At 38.0% G+C, this 21472-nt stretch overlaps 2 protein-coding genes across 4 annotated transcripts; one reads left to right on the forward strand and one right to left on the reverse strand.

Annotated features, from left to right (window-relative positions):
* Nucleotides 1-161: 161 nt before the first annotated feature.
* On the reverse strand, nt 162-20952 carry ecd (ecdysoneless homolog (Drosophila)). 2 transcript variants are annotated; one of them, NM_199891.2, is given in 13 exon segments: nt 381-852; nt 934-1142; nt 3045-3112; nt 3196-3379; nt 3514-3620; nt 7632-7717; nt 7826-7951; nt 8704-8832; nt 16839-17031; nt 17131-17309; nt 18120-18325; nt 20519-20740; nt 20867-20952. In NM_199891.2, coding segments are annotated over 12 exon segments (1893 nt in total). In that variant the 5' UTR covers nt 20715-20740; nt 20867-20952; the 3' UTR covers nt 381-642.
* On the forward strand, nt 11116-16652 carry LOC141378554 (uncharacterized). Of its 2 annotated transcripts, none has more exons than XM_073928440.1 (2): nt 11116-14716; nt 14845-16652. In XM_073928440.1, exons 1-2 carry the CDS (start codon nt 11397-11399, stop codon nt 14894-14896), a joined length of 3372 nt encoding a protein of 1123 aa, XP_073784541.1. In that variant the 5' UTR covers nt 11116-11396; the 3' UTR covers nt 14897-16652. The 2 variants fall into 2 exon arrangements, with proteins under 2 accessions (XP_073784541.1, XP_073784540.1); XM_073928439.1 differs by having other exon boundaries at nt 11116-12171; nt 12238-16652.
* Nucleotides 20953-21472: the final 520 nt, after the last annotated feature.

Here is a 21472-nt window from a genome sequence, read left to right on the forward strand (position 1 = left end):
TAATACTCACTACTCTTGAGTACTTTTGAAAGGCTTACTTTTTACTCATACTTTGGGTAATATTTCCAACATATACTTTTACTAGCACTACATTTCTAGGCAAGTAGTGGTACTTTTACTTAAGTATGATTTTTCAGTACTCTTTCCACAACTGACAAAAATAGAGCTTAAAGTTAAAATGTATTTCAGACTTTGATTTTACTACAGATATGGATTATTGGTAGTGTAACCATAATATTTCAGATAAATTGTTTAATTTGGTTTCTTTTGAAAGTTCCCCAAACTAGAAGTGCAACCCATAATCAGAAATGTGTGGGAAAAGGTAGATATTCATTATTTAAAATTTGAAAAAATAAAAAAAAAACAAACATCAGAAAATCTTAATCAAAAACATATATATTTGATTGAAAACATCATGATCAGCAACTTCTCATACCTTGTAACTGCTCTAATAAGAAATCTCCATTGGAGTTTTTTTTAAATATAGAAGTGCTGTGTGTCAAAGGAAACACCAGGGTACGGACTGCTATTTCAGATCAGGGTGTGGAGCATAAATGACAGGCAGCAGATAGAGGCGCAGTAGGTGAAGGACCGATGAGTGTGTGCGTGAGTGGGCAGTGTTAGATAAGTCTCTTCACCACTTCAGGGCTGATCTGCGTCAGGTGGGATGTGAAGACCTAGACTCTGCAGTAGGTTTGATGCTGGACCGGCCAGACCCGCCTGTGAGGACAGAGACTCTAGTAGATTGGTAACCAGGTTGAGATCCACATCAAGCGGCTGGATTTCATCCTCAAGCAGCTCTGAGGCCGAGGTGGAAGATGAGCTTTTAGATGCCTCAGCTTTATTGCTGGACTGTAAGGAAAGAGAGAGATTAAAAATGATTGATATACAAAGTTTTGGGTTGAAGGATAGAGATTGTGTGTGGAGACTCACTCTGTTGTTCTGGGTAAAGCTTTTGCCAATGTTTGTGCTTTGCAGCTCCTGGTCCATTTCATCCATGTATTTCCTGAGATTGTCCAATGTCTCTGCACCGGTTGCCTGCTCCTGAGGGACACTGCTCTGCACTGCTTCATCGTCATCATCATCGTCGTCATCATCCTCATCTTCAAAGTCATCAGAGTCTAGCTCATCATCTTTAGCTCCTGTGCAACAGGAAGAGAAAAATTATTTATTTATCTTCTGTATTGGAAGGCATAAAAATAAGCAGAAATTTGAGAGTTGTGGTCAACATCAAAGATCAAAACCAACAAATTACATTATAAATAATTTAAACCAGTGTTTCTCAACCACATTCCTGGAGTACCACCAGCTCTTCACATTTTCCATGTCTCTTTAACCAAACACACCTGATTCAGATCATCAGCTCATTAGCAGAGTCTGAAAGACCTGTAATGAGTGTGACATCCAAAACATGCAGTGATGGTGGGCCCCCAGAAATGTGGTTGAGAAACACTGATTTAAACCACTTTACAAAATATAAAGCACATTTTTTTTGCAGATTAATCATAATTTTGTAATGATCAGAGAGATCGCCTCTCATGTTATTCAAATCACATGTGTGAAAGCATTTAGGCTGTAAAATATAATGATGACGAAGAAGTCGTGGTAGAATATTCAGGATGTGGTGGGTTTCTTGGGTTATTAAAGGTGTTTTCGTTCACTACTTGTTTAGCCTGCATTAATGCATTCAGTGAAAGCTGCATGATTAATCCTTAAAAGATTGGGATTTCAACAACCACACAACATAAATGATAAATGATGGTGATCTGCATGTTTATTAATCCCTCGAAATGCTGCATTCAAATCTGTGTTTCAGTTTTTAGTCTTGTGAGTTTGTTATGAAGTAACTAACAGTTAAATAACACAACAGTATTGGGATAACAGTTTATATTGTGGTTTAGATAATACCACTGATGTTTATGGTAAAGATTAAAATCATCATCATATGCTCAAAAATGAAAGTTGTAGGCAGTATTTAAATTTTTTAACCTAAAGGTGGCGCCAAACAAAAATATGCCAATGAATAATTCTTCAAAAATGAATAATATAGCAATGAAACATGAAGTTTTATGAGTGAATAACCGAATCATTTATAGAAAATGAGACTAAAAATAAATATAGATTGAATAAATTCTAATGTTAGATTTCTACATTTAGCATAATCAGCAACAGTAGTGGTAACAGTGATTTTTTTTTACAGTACTGAACATTTTACTATTTATTTGTATTCAGCTGATTATTTCTTCTTTATTTGTAATAAAATGACAGGTTTTAAGTTCTGTTTGTTAAACCAAAAGTGACTTGCAGTACTGTTTTTGTAATGAATGGAAAGTAAATAACATCTGTCTCCTCCACTTGTTAGCTGATCGGAAAAATGGTCAGATCTGTGACTAAAAAGCCATTATGTGATCCGAACAGTGAGATTTGTGATCCATTACACCACTAATACACATACACCTGGGGTATGAACAAAACTTAATATAAAGAAATTACAAAATTGATAATACCCAGTACTTAAGTGTCTACATATAGATAACATAAACATATATAACTTTATGTGTGTTAAGGTGTATATATAGATTGATTAATTATATATGGTTTATTTGAAACATACTTGTTTAAGTGTTCCCTTTATTTTTTGGGGGGGCAGTATATATTTATAAGCATAGACAACACATCTCTGCTTTTTAGAAATGCAACAAGTTAAAAAGTATAATATGAACAATATCATGTAAACACAATCATAAATCCACAACACTGTGTTATAAATGTGTAAATATGTAAAAATGCATAGTAGCAGCATATTCATATTTTTAAAGGGCTTGTTTTTATTTGTGATGTATTTCATTTTAATATTCACATTAGCTTATTCTGCTATTAAGACGTTTCAGATACACAAAATAAAAATTTCACGGCCTTAAATATGATTCGAACTTGAGACTTTAAGAACCAACAGTTCCTGTAGCAACCTTTGCTGGGTTAACAAGATTTCAAACCAATGAGACCATTTTGCATGTTCTAATATCACTGAAAATCAAACTCACCCAGAAGTCTATCAAGGGCACTAGTAACTGAATCTGGATCAAACCTAAAAGGCTCAGCCAAGCAGGATCTGAAACGCATTAAGGGGGTGGGACATCAATAATCACAGTGCTTTAAAATGAATAGTTAGTCATTCAGAGCGAGTGTCATTACCTTGGTATTTCAGCTCCTTCATGCGAGGACATGGCATTGATGAAGTTCTTCATGCCTTGAGTCACAGCGATCAGACTGTATCCCGATTCCTCCTCCTGCACCTCTTCACCAGTCCCTCCTCGACCTCCTCGCTCTGCCAGCAGCCTCTCCAGCTCCTGAGGTGAGATGTCCAGCCACGCATCACCTACAAATAAAGTGTATTCAAATGACTTGGATTCACTTTCAAAATGATGGATCAGACTCCTGATTTGATGTCAGTATGTGCAAACCAATGAGAAAATGATTCTCTTTGAAAATGTGAGGTAAAGTGGTACATACTGTCCTCTGGTGGCAGATTTGCTTCTTGTTTTTTTAGGTCTTCTAGACTGTAGGAGGCGCTTTGTAACACCTTTAACACCTCACCGCCAGGATTATGAATATCAGGCCTTAAGAAAGAGTAAAATCAGCAATTAGCAAAATTTTGTCATATCATTGATTATAATGTATCATTTAGTAATTTTATACTAAAAAGATAGTTGTTTAATGTAGTGCAATGATCTTTATGATAGTGTGTATACTGGACAACATTATGAAGCTGCAGGCCCGAAGACTCAACTTCACGCACAGACCTGCACCTCCAGACCTATCGTTTTCTCAGACAGTGCCACCAGCTGTTTAAAAATAAATAAATAAATAAATAAATAAAAATCGCCTAAACTGAATTCAACTGCTTATAAAGTGTAAACACTATTTTTCTACTATAAAATATTACGCTATGATTGAATACATTATTTTATAAAATATTAAACATACTAGATTATCATTTAATGCATTAATTCTGTTGTAGTTTTATAAATTGTATTTACAAATAGATATAGTTTCGTTACTTAAATAATTTTAGTAATTTGTTTTTTTATCATTAAGAATTTATCACACTGTTTAGTGTCAAGTTGATGGAATGAATATTATCTCTTTCTTTACATACAATAAATTATAGTTCTCTGAGTAATTTTCTTACAACAAACTACTTTTTCATAAGGTCCTACAAGTCATCGAGCTGTGAACAATGCAGATAAAAAATGGTGAAAAATAATAATTGGATTAAAAATTATTACGTAGAATTTAACATCAAATAAAATAAATGCTTTACATTCTTGATGGGGAGACTTTTCATTTCTCAAAAAAACAAAAAAACAGTGGAAACATCTGCAGCATTTGGTGCACTGTATTAGTGTTGGCAGAGACTCCTCTTTTTGAATTATATTATCCACTGGGGAAAAAAAATACACAAGTCACAAGCAAATTATTTTTGCCTTAACCTAAGAGAGCTCAAATTGTAAATTCTATGCAGATTAACTGATATCTTGATTTCCAAATCTTATTTGTAATTATTACAGAACTTTTTTTAACAATTGTTAAACTGTTATTATGTTACTGTTATTGCCTGTGGTAGCACTTTCAGACAGATAATACAGTAATACGTACAGTAGACCTACATAGCACTAAAATGTTACAAAGATAATACAGTAATATGTACAGTAGACCTAAATAGCACTAAAATATGTTACAAATATTAATTGTTCTATATTGTACATTTTATTTTTACTTTCTATTTTTTTTTATTTTGCAAGAAAAAATTGCTAGAAAATTGTCCCAGAATGGTACAATAACACTGAAAATAAGAGCAAGCTGATATGATAAAATAATGCTCTTTTGACACAAATTTTGATCAAATCAAACACTGAAATAATTGCTTGTTGGTGTAATAAGATGCCACACTGATTTATCCCATAAAACCTGAAAATTTGTAGGAATTGCTTTAATAAAAATCAATAACCTTAATTATGTGTCCGATGTTGCTGCTTGCTAGAAAGTGGTGGTTTAAGCGTGCAGTTGGGTCTCCATACCTGCTGCTTCACCCAACCCAACAGCAGGTACCGTAGCACTGTCTGAGAAAATAATAGGTCTGGAAGTGCATGTCTGAGCATGCACTTGGGTCTCCGGGCCTGCAGCTTCACCCTACTCATATGGGATCTGTAGTGTTATGTGTAGCTCCTCCCCCTCTACCTCGCTCTCACTCAATCAGGTGGTCATGCGGTATGAGGTGTGTCGGTACAAGGTGAAGCTGCTGTGTGCCTTTTGAGCCCGCTGTTAATAAACACTTTAGTTTGAACCGTGCCTCTCTAGCAGTTCAATTCAAGTTCTCAGAGTCAACATTTACCAAGGCTGCATTTATTGATATTGATCAATAATGTTGTGAAACATTACTACGACTTGAAATTACTGTAATTTATCCTTTCGATTTAAAGCTGAATTTTCAGCATAACTACTCCATTTTTTATATGACAACAGAATATATGAATAATATGTTTCTCATTTTATGCTTGTTTTTGTATTATTTAATAAAATCAGGGTTCATACACATTTTTACAATTAAAATTCCATGACTTTTCCAGGACTTTCAAGTAAATTTTATGTAAAACACAGGTGTCAAAACCAGTTCCTGGAGGGCTGCAGCCCTGCACAGTTCAGTTCCAGCCCTGCATCGGTCACACTGGACTTTTCTCCCCATAGACTTCCATTCATACGCAGACAAATGCGTCAGACCGTAAATGCAAGGTCGTGCATCAAGTTTCGCAGTTCGCTACGTTGCAAAGTTCAAGCTTGGTGAATTCTGACCAGCGAAATCACATCACATGATTGCGTTAGACCGATCGAGGATCAAAACATGACCTCTCTGGACAGAAATTTAAAATATGGAGCAATCACGCTTTTTTAAATGGCTAATTATCTTGTTGAATCCTGCCCTTTTTCGCAGCGCCATTCGACAGAATTTTGCATGCTCAAACTGATGTAAATTATATGTATACTTTTTAAGTAATAAGAAAAACAATGCACGTTCAATTTTATTACAGCATATCATAAAACATGCAACAATCTTTTTAGTTTGAATTATTTTTATATCGATGTAAAATTGATTTAGTTAATGCTTAGACATAACTAATATTGTGAGAGTTTGGTCAAAGTATACAGATATTTCTTCAACTAATTTTAATGACTTTTACATAACTTCGTAAGTTTTTTTGATTTTTCCAAAACTTTTCCAGGCCTGGAAAATGCCATGACTTTTCCAGGTTTTCCATAACTGTATGAACCCTGTAAAATGTTCCAAAGACCCTTTCTTTTTATCTTTTTATCAACTAAACAAATCCTTCTCTGAGAGCAATAATTTTATTTAATAATAAAACGTGCTGACCTTAATTTTTGTTGCAGTTTTGTTATAGTCCAATTTGTGTTTTAAGGTTTAATATCCAATAAACTTGGTTATCAAAGTCATCATCAAAGTGATGTCAAATAAAAATAATTAACTTTAACATAATCTTCTTAAATGTAATCAAATGAAAATGTAAAATTTTATTTACAGCAATGCATTGAATTTTTATATTTTAGTTAAAATCCTGCACAATTGTAATGATTAAAACCAATGAAAAAATATCTTGCTGGTACCATATTCTTAAAAAAAAAAAAAACTACCTAATGTTACTACTTTAGGAAGTACATTTCAAACACACATTTGTGTCAGCTTCGTCAAGTTAAACAAACCATTTATTGTCAAATTTGAGTAAAAAAGATTTTCCGAGTTTCAATGTGGATTTTTCAGCGGTTTTATTTAAACTAAAGGTTAACAGCTCATGAAACAACTCCCAAAACAGCTGAACATGAAGATCTTGTAGCAAAGACTATAGAATACACAAGACGTGTCACTCGTACAGTTTTAAATAGGGAAAAGTGTAACGGTCAATATGGCGAATGAAGACCCGCCTTCTAGTACAGGAGCCAATCACTGATCGTTATAGACTGACTATTCTTCTGGGGAGGGTCTCAGATTAGACCAGAGTTTCTGCAGATTTAAGTGATTCGACCGTGTAGAAATAAAACTAAAGAGAAAGTTGTTAATTTTATTGCCGATTCCTAATATGAAATTTAATTGTAAACTTGACAAGTATTTTTGGAGAATTTGATGTTTCCCCATTCAAACAGAATGCCTGAGCATACTACCCGAGAGGCATTTAAAAGATGGTCGTTGAGTGAAAAAACTTGCCTTAAAGGGACTTTGCTTGTAATCAACATACATTGAAAAGCAAACACTGAAAACACCATGAGAATCAAGTGTTTGAGTTTGTGGTTGACAAAACCAAACTTTTAAATAAATACTCAGTAGTCTGATTTACAAACCGCTGTAGATGCTTTCTATTTCAGCTGTGTGATTAAGCTGACAGATTAATCCATATCAAGCAGAACTTAACCAGAGCTCATAATAGTTAGCGATTTATCTTTATGATGTCAATAGGATATTGTTTATCGCCTGGTGCTGATTACCACACAGACTTCAAAAAATAAATATTGAAGGGACATGAGTAAGAAAAAATAAAATGAATGGTAAAAGCTCCTCTAACCGGTGAGTTCTTGTCACTGACTGTCTGAAGAAACTCTCCGCTGATGTCATCAGCTCTTTGTATCGAGCAGATCCTTCTAGATTCCCCTGGATTAACAAAAACACATTTATTAATATCTTTCACATTCTCTGGCAAAGCAATGTTTGGATCATTTGCGTGATTTAAATACTTTGAGCACAGAAATACTTTCTTACCTTAAAGTATCCATTCTTTTTGAGGCTCTCTAAAAATCCTCTCCATAATGGGTTGCTGCTCACTGAAGGCTCTTGATCTGATGAAGACTCTCCATTTTTGGAGCACAAGATTTCAAAGCCATGGGCCTTAAACATTAATAGAACGTACAATGTGTTAGCGCTATGTACACCAGTTGCACAAATTCACATTCTACATAACAAAAGATGCATTAAATAATAATAATAATTCCTTACATTTATATAGCACCTTACTAGACACTTAATGTGCTTTACACAATGGGTGTTTGCAATGAGTGTGCAGCATCCACCTGGATGATGTGACAGCATCCATATTGTGCCATTTCACACACCACACACTAGCTGATTAGTGGAGAGGAGACAAAGCGATGAAGCAAATTATAATATGGGGATGATTAGGAGGCCATGATAGGCAGAGGCCAGTGAGTAAATTTGGGTTCAACCTCTACTCTTTTTTGAAGGACATCCTGGGATTTTTAATGACAACAGAGAGTCAGGCTCTCGGCTTGACGTCTCATCCAAAAGACAGCGCTCACTGAGCAGTATAGAGTCCCCATCAATATACTGGGGCGTTAGGACCCACATAGACCGCAGGTTGAGCGCCTCCCTGCTGGTCTCATTAACACAACTTCCGGCAGCAACCTAGCTTTCCTATGTGGTCTCCCATCAAGGTACTGACCAGGCGCAGCCCTGCTTAGCTTCAGTGGTCGACCATGTGAAAGTTGCAGAGAGCTATCGGCCAGTGCATTAAATACATTAAACAGTAATAATAAAAAATGAAAATAAAAAATATATATTTGAAGAATTTTTATTTAATTTTACATGATTAGAGAGCAAGAAACCGGATGTCAAGCACTCACCAGTTTCATACCCAGCTCGTGAGCCCTGTACTGGGGATGAGAGCGAGCGGGAAGACTGAAACCACTCCGCCGGTCTGGAACAAAACTCTGTTGTTGCAGCTGTGCATACAAGCATCGAGTAAACTTTACCTATGTGTGGAAGGGGAAAGGGAAGAGATTAAAGTTACTGTTGTTTACAAAAACTATTATTTAAAATTGTTTTTGTGTTTCTGTTTAAATGCAAATGGCTGCTGATGTCCCTTTTCCAGAAGGGGCAGAGCCTTACAGCTTGTGCCTCAGTTACTCTGGCAACAGCAAACAAAACCTCTACGTGCAATTGATTTTAAGTTTAAAATGTATATATTACAGACAAACTTTGTAAATGAAAGTATTTACATGTGTGATACTGTATGTTCTCACAAGAAAACTCAGGACTACTATCAAGTGTACGCACTTAAGGAAACTGAAAGTGTCAAAAACACAAGAGGTCCCTTTAAAGCGATAACTTAACCAAAGAAATGGAAATTCTGTCATCATTTGCTTAACGTAGGCTAACCATGTTTCGTACGCAACGTTCCGTACAGATTCCCTTTTAACGCAAATCTCTGAATAAAAACTTACAGGACGTAGAATAACTATATATGTGTGTAATCTTTATTTCTTACTCGCTCACCCCCAAGCACAACAGAGATCCTCCTACCATATGTTTCCGAGAAAACTTAATAAGTTTGCTACATCCACATAATGTGCTTGAAAATAGACAGTGGGCAAGCCAACGAGTGTGGCTTTGGATGGGGAGACATTTAGAGTAAGGAAAATATGCATTTGCATTTCATTTATGCATCACACAGTATTACACAATAATTATGAAATTAATTTTATGTTATGACAAATCGTTAAATAAATCATCTTTTGTTGAATAAAGGCTTAGAAATGGGGATATTTAAACATCAGGTGATGATCACATGGCAAAAAGAGAGCCTAAGAGACAGGCTGCAAACACTGTTTGGTTAATCTTTGTGCAGTGATGATGTTGCTGTTCATAAAAAGTCAAACAAGTTAGCGTTAATTTACATGAATTTAATGTTTTAATATTCTAAATTGTCATGCTGTAGCAAAATAAACGTGATATAAAAATCAAATGATTGTCAAGTTATATGATTTCAAACTTTCATAAAAAGTTATTAAATGTAACATTAATTTCAAGTTAAACACATATAAACATAGTTTATTCTGACATTGTTTTTTAATAAGACAATGTCCATTTTTGCCGAATTGAAGTTATGCGCCCTGTGCGGAACACTATTTTAATGGTGTACAAAACACTGTTAACACCTATCACCTTCCGTACACATGTGGAGGCAATATTTTTCCCCATCATTTCTTAAACACTACTGTTCCAAAAGACATCAATCAAAATTTGCATTGTACAATAGGTATTCACCCAGAGAATGAATATATGCTTATCTGGCTTTTAATGATGGAGTAGTGGTCGTTTGAGTGCACTAAATAGCATGAAACATGGTCTAGTCAAACTAGTTTGATTTTTTTTAACAGAAAAGGAAATATTTTATTGAATGCATTCTTCAAAATATCTTCTTTTGTGTTTAAAACAATTCAAGGGTGAGTAAATGATGGCAGACGATCAATTTTTGGGTGAACTAACCCTTTAAAAGGCACTCATTAAAATACTTTTTTTTAGGGTTACTGGGGATATTAGAACTTTTATAACTTAAAAAATAGCAATAAATGTCAATGAAGTTATCATGTATGTTATTGTGATGGCCAGTGTGGTGGCCACACATTGAGAGTGAGGCATGCACGCACACATACACACACACACACACACACACACACGTTATACTTATTCATTTAAGATTATTTATTGGTCACAGTTCAGTTATTGTGTTTATACATTTTCGTTTCATTCATATCTGATTTAAATAAGACTCATACACTTTCAGTTTCTCATTACCTTTCTTTATTTTCCACAGTACATTTATTACTATTTTGGGTGCACACAAAATCGGTTATCTGTACTGTATGTTTTGTTAATTTAGTTTTCTTTGAGTTTAAGTTACCGTGCTGCAGTGCCGACGAGGAACAGAGTTTCCGGGTGTGGTCCGCCCAAGTAAAGGTCCGACGTGCCGCGAGATGCCGTCTTTTGGTTCCGCCTGCCGATACCATTGGCTTAATGGCTTGGAGGGAGAGCTCATGTTTAGTTTAGGTTCAATAATGATTTGCAATGTTTGTTTATTCAGATTTATATTTAGTTTTGCCTTATTTATAATTTATTTAACTTTATATTTAGATTTGTATTTAGATGTTTGGCTTAGTTTATTGTATTTGTAAATTGTATGTTTTTGTTTCCCCCTTCTTGTTTAATGTGGACTAGTCCCTGTGCTATAAATGTGGTCTGTCTTGTCATTTCATAGAGTTCTGTTTTTGGTTTAGACATGATTTGTTTGGTTTGAACTCAGTTTGTTTTCCTTGTTTAGTTTATTGTTCTTTCAATTGATTTAATTATTTAATTAATTTATTTTTGAACTTTTTGTAAACCTTTTTGACTTTATTAAAAATAATTATTTTTGAAAATCTTCTTTTTTGTATGCCCCTTACTGTACGTGCTGGCTCGGTCCCTCACAAGTGGTGTCAGAAGTGGGATTTTGCCAGTAGGGGGCATAGTTTTTTTTCTTTGGTGAACTTTCTGGGCCATGAACCGAGGAGGACGAAGAGGAGCCCCAAAGGCTGTTTCAGTGGAGCAACTGGATGAAATTGCACAAGAGCTGGGGGATAAAGAATTACAGGAGGTGAGAGAATTTGATGTGGAGACTGAATGCACTGAACCAACAATAGCTGACTTGACAGGCTTGTTGAGAGCTCACATGGTAAAAATGGAGGCTCAGGAAGCACAAAGGATGGCAGAGCTGGCCCAGCAGGAGCGCCGATTCAAAGCTCTCCATCATCAGTTTGGCCTGTTGCAGCTGGAGGTGCAGGCTCGCACCACTCCTGTTCCAAATACGTTGGTAACATCTCAAGATGATTTGGATCACCCAGATGAGGGTGCTGGTCCAAGTAGGCCATTATCTCAGTCAAGTACCTGTCGGAGAGAGGGAGCTGAAGCCCGTGATACAGGTCAGTGCCAACTTAAAGAGCCTAAATTGGAAAAGTTGTCTGATGGTGATGATGTTGAACATTTCCTAATTACTTTTGAGAGAATGGCAGCAGTTTGCCGATGGCCAAAAGAGGAGTGGGTATTTCATCTGATTCCCCTTCTGACGGGTAAGGCCCGGGCTGCTTATGTTCACATGGATGTTGATGAATCTTTGAATTATGATGAACTTAAATCTGCAGTATTAAGGAAATATGACATCAGTCGAGAAACCTACAGGCAGAGGTTTCGGTCTCTTGAAGTAGAACACCTTGAAAGCCCTAAAGAACTATATGTGAGGTTAAAAGAACTGTATGGGAAATGGATGCAGCCAAAAAGTAAGTCTATTGAAGAAGTTGGTGAAGTGATCATTCTTGAACAATACTTGAGAATGTTGTCTCCAGAGCTACAGGTGTGGGTACGAGAACATGATCCACAGTCGGCTTCACAAGCGGCAACACTGGCAGATGTGTTTGTGGCAGCACGTCAGAGAAATCAGTCCTGGTGGTGGAAATCCAGCCGAGATGACCGGAGAGCAAATCCCCCCCAGCAGTCTATGAGAAACTTCCCTGGTGCTGGTAAGCCTCCTGGAGGAGGGCCTGCATTTGTCAATGCTCCTAAGAATTATAGGAAAATGCCAATATGTTACCTATGTAATCAAGAAGGTCATACCAAGCCCATGTGCCCTAGAAATGTAATCAAGAATACTCACCTGTGTTATGTGCCCAGGCATCTGGTAAAGCCAGCCCCTAAAGCTGAACGCTCACCAGCAAGCACCACTGTTGAGATTAATGGAAAGGAAATGATTGCTTTGGTTGATACCGGGAGTGATCAGACTTTGGTACACATGAAGTGCATTTCTCCAGCCCTCCTTCGCTACACCAACCTGAAGGCTGTCCGCTGTGTGCATGGTGACGAAAAGCTGCTACCCACCGCAGAGGTCTATCTGAAGGTGAGAGGTCAGACTTACTTCTTGGAGGTCGGTGTAGCTGACAACCTACCTTTCCCTGTAGTCTTGGGGCATGACCTGCCAGTACTGTGGGACTTATTGCAGCCACCATCCACCTGTAACATGGTTGTTACTCGAGCCCAGAGCCATAAGAGAGACGAAAGTAAAGAGTTGCTTGCTACGCTACCATTCTTTGATGCAGAAATCGATGGCTCAACTAAACCTAGGAAATCCAGACGACAGAAACGGTTTGAGAAAATCCAATATAATGCTTCCGTAATGCCTGTTGATAAGTTTGCTGAATTCTCACCCAAATTTAAGCTGCCGGTCAACATTATGCAGATGCAACAAGAGGATGCCAGTCTTGTTCCTTATCTGGAGAGAGCAAAGCAGGAGGATGGAAAAACTGTTGATGGAGAGACAAAGGAAAGATTTTGTATGTACCAGGGTCTACTATATCGTCAGATGGGACAAGTGACACAACTGGTGGTACCACAGTGTGTCCGTGAAGTTATTCTTACTCTGGGTCACTCGATTCCTTGGGCTGGCCACCTGGGGAAACGTAAAACCATCGCCCGGATCAGAAAACACTTCTATTGGCCTGGTCTGAACTCAGAAGTAGCCCAGTACTGTAAAACCTGCCCTGAATGTCAAAAAGTGTCCTCTGACTGCCCAAGGCGGGTCCCTCTCCAACCACTGCCACTCATAGGCACTCCATTCGAACGACTGGGAATGGACATAGATGGACCAGTGGAGAAAAGTCATTCGGGTAACCGATTTATGCTTGTAGTGACTGACTATGCCACTAGGTATCCTGAAGTGTTTCCCTTAAGGTCAGTTAAGGCCAAGTACGTGGCTACCTGTCTAGTGCAACTGTTCTCTAGAGTTGGCTTTCCAAGTGAAATTCTAACAGATCAAGGGACTAATTTTATGTCGAATCTTCTGAAGCAGGTCTATAGGTTGCTGGGCATCAAGAGTTTGAGAACCACTCCTTATCATCCCCAGACAGATGGGTTAACCGAAAGATTTAACCAGACATTAAAGCAGATGCTACGCAAGTTTGTTGGTGAGTCTGGTACTGATTGGGATCAATGGCTCCCATATCTTCTGTTTGCCTACAGGGAAGTGCCACAAGCCTCCACTGGATTTTCCCCGTTTGAGTTGCTTTATGGTCATGAAGTCAAAGGTCCCTTAGCATTACTCCGAGAAGTTTGGGAGGGAAACCCACAGAGAAATGATGAAACTAATGTGGCATCCTATGTGATTCAGATGAGGGAACGTTTGCAAAAGATGTCTGCACTAGCTCAGTCTCATTTGGCAGAAGCTCAAACACGCCAGAAAACCTGGTACGATCAATCTGCTCGGGAGCGGCAGTTTAAGCCCGGTCAGAAGGTACTCTTGATGTTGCCCAGTCATGAAAGTAAGCTGCTTGCAAAATGGCAGGGGCCGTATGAAATTAAAAGGAAACTAGGTCCTACCACCTATGAAGTTGCTCTATCTGACCATGCTCATTCTACACGTACTCTGCATATAAATTTGCTTAAAGAATGGTTTCCTCGTCCTCCTGAATCTAGCCACAGCTTGATGATCCGGCAAGTCAAAGAAGAGGATGATTCTGAAGTATTTCTGCCTCAGTCAGCTCTAGGAGATGTGGATCTGAGTCACCTGTCCCCACAGCAACAGCATGAGGTGAGAGAAATTTGTTTACCAGAAGTCTTCTCAGAATACCCTGGCTTTACCACCTTGATTGAACATAATATTGAGTTGAAACCCGATGCTGTAGTTCGAAGAATGAGTTACAGGGTCCCTGAACGTCTCCAAGAAGCGCTGAAAGAGGAGGTGGATCTGATGCTGAGGCTGGGAATTATAGAACCCTCTAAAAGCGAATGGTGCCACCCTGTGGTCCTTGTTCCGAAAAAGGATGGGTCAATAAGGTTTTGTATAGACTTTCGTTACCTCAACTCCGTGACCAAGTTTGATGCTTACCCTACTCCACGAATCAGTGATCTCACTGATCGACTGGGCACCTCAAAGTTTCTAACCACCATTGATCTTTCAAAAGGTTATTGGCAGATTCCGTTGACACCACAGTCCAGAGAACTCACTTCGTTTAAAACACCCTGGGGCCTATTCCATTTTAAGGTTCTAGCCTTTGGACTGCATGGGGCACCGGCCAGCTTCCAAAGACTAATGGACCAGGTACTGCGAGGACTATCATTTACAGCTGCTTATCTGGATGATATTGTGGTGTACAGTGACACATGGCAGCAACATCTGCAGCATCTCCAGGAAGTTCTGCAACGCCTTCAGGCAGCCGGCCTGACACTTAACCCCCAAAAGTGTACCATTGCAAAGGCAGAGACAGAGTACTTGGGGTTTGTTATCGGTAAAGGGGTGCTCCGACCCCAGGTGGAGAAGGTACGGGCCATTGAAAAGTGTCCACAGCCACAAACCCGTAAGGAGTTAAGGTCCTTTTTGGGTATGGCTGGGTTTTATCACAGATTTATTCCCAACTTTTCTGGGCGGGCTGCAGTATTGACTGACATGGTTGGTTCAAGGAGTCCCAATCAGCTGAAGTGGACCCAAGAAACTGTTGCAGCTTTCCAAGATCTCAGAAAGGCCTTGAGTAAAGATTCTGTCTTGCATAACCCTGATTTCCACCAACCCTTTGTTTTGCAAACTGATGCTTCAGATCGAGGCCTGGGAGCTGTATTGCTACAGGGCAGCCCTGACACTCGACGCCCAGTGGCCTTCTTGAGTCGAAAGCTCTTCCCCAGGGAAGTTCGCTATTCCATTGTGGAAAAGGAATGCTTGGCTGTGAAGTGGGCCTTGGACTCTTTGAAGTATTATCTGCTAGGCCGGGAGTTTATACTGGAGACTGATCATAAAGCTCTACAATGGCTTCAAGAAATGAAAGATACCAACAGTCGTATTACCCGCTGGTACCTGGCCATGCAGCCCTTCCGGTTTATTATCAGACATGTCCCTGGCAAAGAAAACCTTACGGCTGACTACTTGTCCCGATGTGCCAGTGACATTCCCGAAGGGAGGGAGTATGTGATGGCCAGTGTGGTGGCCACACATTGAGAGTGAGGCATGCACGCACACATACACACACACACACACACACACGTTATACTTATTCATTTAAGATTATTTATTGGTCACAGTTCAGTTATTGTGTTTATACATTTTCGTTTCATTCATATCTGATTTAAATAAGACTCATACACTTTCAGTTTCTCATTACCTTTCTTTATTTTCCACAGTACATTTATTACTATTTTGGGTGCACACAAAATCGGTTATCTGTACTGTATGTTTTGTTAATTTAGTTTTCTTTGAGTTTAAGTTACCGTGCTGCAGTGCCGACGAGGAACAGAGTTTCCGGGTGTGGTCCGCCCAAGTAAAGGTCCGACGTGCCGCGAGATGCCGTCTTTTGGTTCCGCCTGCCGATACCATTGGCTTAATGGCTTGGAGGGAGAGCTCATGTTTAGTTTAGGTTCAATAATGATTTGCAATGTTTGTTTATTCAGATTTATATTTAGTTTTGCCTTATTTATAATTTATTTAACTTTATATTTAGATTTGTATTTAGATGTTTGGCTTAGTTTATTGTATTTGTAAATTGTATGTTTTTGTTTCCCCCTTCTTGTTTAATGTGGACTAGTCCCTGTGCTATAAATGTGGTCTGTCTTGTCATTTCATAGAGTTCTGTTTTTGGTTTAGACATGATTTGTTTGGTTTGAACTCAGTTTGTTTTCCTTGTTTAGTTTATTGTTCTTTCAATTGATTTAATTATTTAATTAATTTATTTTTGAACTTTTTGTAAACCTTTTTGACTTTATTAAAAATAATTATTTTTGAAAATCTTCTTTTTTGTATGCCCCTTACTGTACGTGCTGGCTCGGTCCCTCACAGTTATTTTTCCAATAAAGGCATCCTTAATGAATCCTTGCTGAATAAAAAACCTAAGAGGTGTATGTGAAAGGATTCACCCAGTAATTTCCCCATGGTACGGATATCAACAACAAAAAAAATTCAATAGTTTCTTACCGATGTCATGACTCTGGTGTCAGGGGGAAAGGTGTGGAAAGTTCGGCAAGCTTGGAGATCAACAAGGTCACGCAGATAGAAAGCGGACACGGCAGGGGCTATAAGATCAGGCCTCCTGGACAACACCACAGCAATGCCTGCAGGCACATAACAGTGGGCACAGTGGACATTCTGCTGGATTTTATCTGGATACCTGCACACATACACAAATATCCATTTAAAAACTAAATAAGGATGAAGCACTAAAACACACAGTTCATTAGCTTATTTTGAACGTTGATGTCACTCTCACCCATGAATCCTCTGGTTCAGAGCAGACCGTATGTTCTGTTTGGCCAAACATCGGTCAGTGTGTGAGTGCAGCACCTCTAGAGCCTGACGTACAGTGGGCACGCAATCTCTTGAAAAGCCCACCTCTCCAGAAGAACTGCTCATGGGTATTATGTGCAGCTCTCCATGATACAGAAATACCTGGATTTATGTGATAGACATAAAAACTTACAAGAATGTGCCGAAAGAAGCTTTTAAGCATCATGTAAATGGTAGTGAAACATAGCTTTTAATATTTTGCTCCATACATTTGAAACCTTTATTGACCTTATTCTTCACGTACAGTACGAGCTGGCGCAGCCATTGGAATCTTTTTGGCTCGAGACTTCTACTATTATTGATTTTTAGACATTAAAAACTGGTCGTTATGCTGCTTGATCAAAACATTTTCTTATTATTTTTTGTAAAGTCATGAACGCACTTGTTTGTAGAGTAAGTATTTAGACCGCATTCAGCTGTTTATTATTCCTAGTCATTTCTCTCATAGGCAGCTGAATGAGAAGTTCTAAAACAATCGCAAAATCAAGCTCACTTCCGCATTGCAGAATAAGGTCAATACTTTGTTTAATTTCTTTTATGCACATGGAATTAATAATTAAAGAAAAAGGTGTAACTTAAAATTAAATAGTACAATCTTTTGAATTATTAAAGCTCTCACAATATCATTTTGTATTTTAAATCTGTGTATATTATGTGTGCTTTCTTTGATTTCGTTTAAATTAGACAACAAACACATTCAATATATCAGAGTAAATGAGTATAATCAAATACTACTATAGAATAGAGGACTTACTAAATGAGAGGCTGGTATAATGTAGTGTGAATACATTAAAACACTATATCAATGTGCAATGGGAATATGGGGTTTGCATGTTGTTCGGAGAATACCATTGCAATTTCAAAAATTGTGACAATCTCAACAGCCAAGTAGTTCAATTCACCAATACCAACCCTGTTTTCACTGCTGTCAGGGTCCAGCCACTTTGGCAGGTGTTCAGCAGCTTCAATCAGTAGAAACTGTCCGTCATTGTCATAGACAACACCAGCTATGTCAGTAAAGGTGTGTGTGATGTGTTTGAGCAGGTAAACGATGAACCATTCGTCCTCCACATTATCACCGAACTCAGTAACACCTCCCAGATGTGCAGGCACATCCCCTGTGGAATGGAAATTAAAAATACATGTATAATGACCACAATTGCATGATAAAATATACATATGATATGGTTTTACAATCAAAGAAAATCAAATATGTGCCAAAAATTACATACATGTATATGCAAACATACATGTATATGTAGCTATTAGGGTTGGGCGATTTGGCCTAAAATCAAAATCTCGATTAATTGACCATTTTAACTCATTTACGATTAATAAACAGTTATTTGTTATATTTTTGCCCTCATAGTGACAAGTTTTGTACAGTAAATATTGCTCACATATTACAAGTGAGAGATTTCTGAATGAAGGGTGCATTACTTTAAAAATAATTTTCAAAGAATTAAAATAATTGAAGGAAACACACACTTTATACTATATCTGATTATTTATTGAACATCAACGCTGAACAACTGAAATTAAAACACACATTGCCTAAAACACGGCTCTCCGCACCACCTACCCTCATTATCACTATGAAACTGACCAATCACAAAGCTTGCACTATGCATCGTTATAAGGTGTGGTTAAAACAAATTTGAGAGGTGCACGTGTATGCGAAGGCTGTGCCAGACGTGTGCGCTTGGCAGAAGTATAACATCAGAATAATATAATAAGTATAAAACATAATACCAGGGTGGGGTCACGTGATTCAACACACGGTAGAGAAAGTAATTGAAAAAATGTACCTGGAAAAATTTGACAGATTATAGTTTCTGAATGTTGTTTTCGATTACTTTTCAGATAAACGCCCAGCCCTTGAATGCTATATGCAAGAATTTTCATTTAGTAATCACTTCTTTTGCCATGGTGTTAACAGCTTTTAAAGAAACGGAGAGATGTGACCTTTCCAAATTTCCTAGATTGTCAATAAGCCTGTACACAGCTTTTTATTTCACATCCACATCCCATTGCTGCCATTTTCTTTACTGAAAAGTAAAAATAAATCTAAGCAAAAATAAATAGATATGAAAATAAATATAGAAATAAATAAAAGTGGCATTACATAGATTTTTAAATAAATAAACCCATAAATAAATATAAAAAATATATACAAATTTAAAAGAACAAAAATATTCATAAAAAAAAAAAATAAAAGCAGAAAATAATCAATAAGGGAAAACATTTTAAAAATTCATTTAAGTTAAACTGAACTAAAAATCTAATATGACTATTTTAGGCCATATATTTCTTTATTTTTCTATTTTTACATTTATCCATTTACTTATACACTATATTTGTTTTTAATATTTGCAGGTTTGGTCCCCCATACTAGCAGTACCATAAAGAAGAAGCACTGGTAGTCAAAAAACAAACAAATTGCAGAACTAAATGCAATTGATATTGCTACTAGCACTGTGAAAACATACACTAGCATGATTTATAGATTCATTCATTCATTTTCTTTTCGGCTTAGTGCCTTTATTTATCAGGGGTTGCCACAGGGGAATGAACTGCTAACTTGTCCAGCATATGTTTTATGCAGCAGATTGCTTCACTGAATACCCAAAACTGGGAAACACCCATACACTCTTGCATTAACACACATAGACTATGACCAATTTAGTTTATTCAATTCACCTGTACTGCATGTCTTTGGACAGTGGGGGAAAGCGGAGCACCCAGGGGAAACTCACGTGAACACAGGGAGAACATGCACACTCCACACAGAAATGCCAACTGACCCAGCCGGGGCTCGAACTAGTGTGGGTAGCACAATTGCTTCAAAGCAAGAAGGTTGCTGGTTTGAGCCCTGGCTGGGTCAGTCGGCATTTCTGTGTGGAGTTTGCATGTTATCCTCGTGTTCACGTGGGTGTCCTCCGGGTGCTCCGGTTTCCCCCACAAGTTTAAAAACATGTGAATGTGGTATAAGTGAATTAGTTTAGCTAAATTGTCCATAGAGTATGTGTGTGAATGAAAATGTATGGATGTTTCGTAGTGATGAGTTGCAGCTGGAAGGGCATCCACTGCATAAAACATATGCTGGATAAGTTGGCAGTTTATTCCGCTGTGGCAACCCCAGATTAATAAAAGGACTAAGCTGAAAAGAAAATGAATGAACGAATAAATGTTTTCATTAGAAGAAAGAAACTCATAAATAAGTGGAGGGTGAGTAAATGATGACAGAATGTCCATATTAACGTGAACTATCCCTTGAAATACAAATAAACCGCGAAAGCATCAAACTCCACCTTTCTCCGGGTGCTGTGTGAGATTGAAGGGCTGATGTTGCCAGATGTAGGGCACAAGGAGAGGGGTGATCTCAGCGAGGATGTCCTGCAGGATCTGCTGGAGGCTTTTCTCCGGGGCTGAGGGGTCAGCAGCGACCACAAACAGCTTATACTGCACAGCGTCTTCAGGGATGCCAGGTCTTTTCAGAATATCCATGTTCATGTCTCATTGTACTCTAGACACTGGACAGGAGCAACACACATCACTGGTTTAACTACACTGTACCATCATCACAATATAAACCACACGAATTGAGAAGAATATGAACGCAAACTGTCCTCATAGACAACAGTCTGGTTACCAGTTACCTGTGAGCTTGTATTAGTCCTGCAACAGCTTTATCAATAAGCGCGTGGTGGTGACGTTCATGCGGACAACTTGACATGTTTTGGAGCTTGAGATCCCGGGATTTTCCGTATACACCCCGGAAGAGACATAGATGAAGATAAAAGTCTTTAGTTCAAAATAAAAGTCATTTCAAGAACTTCTCACGAGAAGGTGATTGTGTTACTAACGTTATTATTTGTGATATCTTTCTGTTAAATTGCTTAAAAAATTCATTCACTCATTTATTTTCTTTTCGGCTTAGTCCCTTTATTAATCCGGGGTTGCAACAGCGGAATTGAACCGCTAACCTATCCAGCATGTTTCTACGCAGCGGATGCCCTTCCAGCCGCAACCCATCTCTGGGAAACATCCACACACACTCATTTACACTCATACACTACAGACAATTTAGCCTATCCAATTAACCTGTATGTCTTTGGACTTGTTAGGGAAACCGGAGCACCTGGAGGAAATCAGGGAGAACATGCAAACTCCACACAGAAACGTCAACTGACCCAGCCGAGGCTGGAACCAGAGACCTTCTTGCTATGAGGCGACAGCACTACCTCCTGCGCCACTGCGTCACC

This window comes from Danio rerio, chromosome 17, assembly GCF_049306965.1.
Source record: "Danio rerio strain Tuebingen ecotype United States chromosome 17, GRCz12tu, whole genome shotgun sequence".
NCBI lineage: Eukaryota > Metazoa > Chordata > Actinopteri > Cypriniformes > Danionidae > Danio > Danio rerio.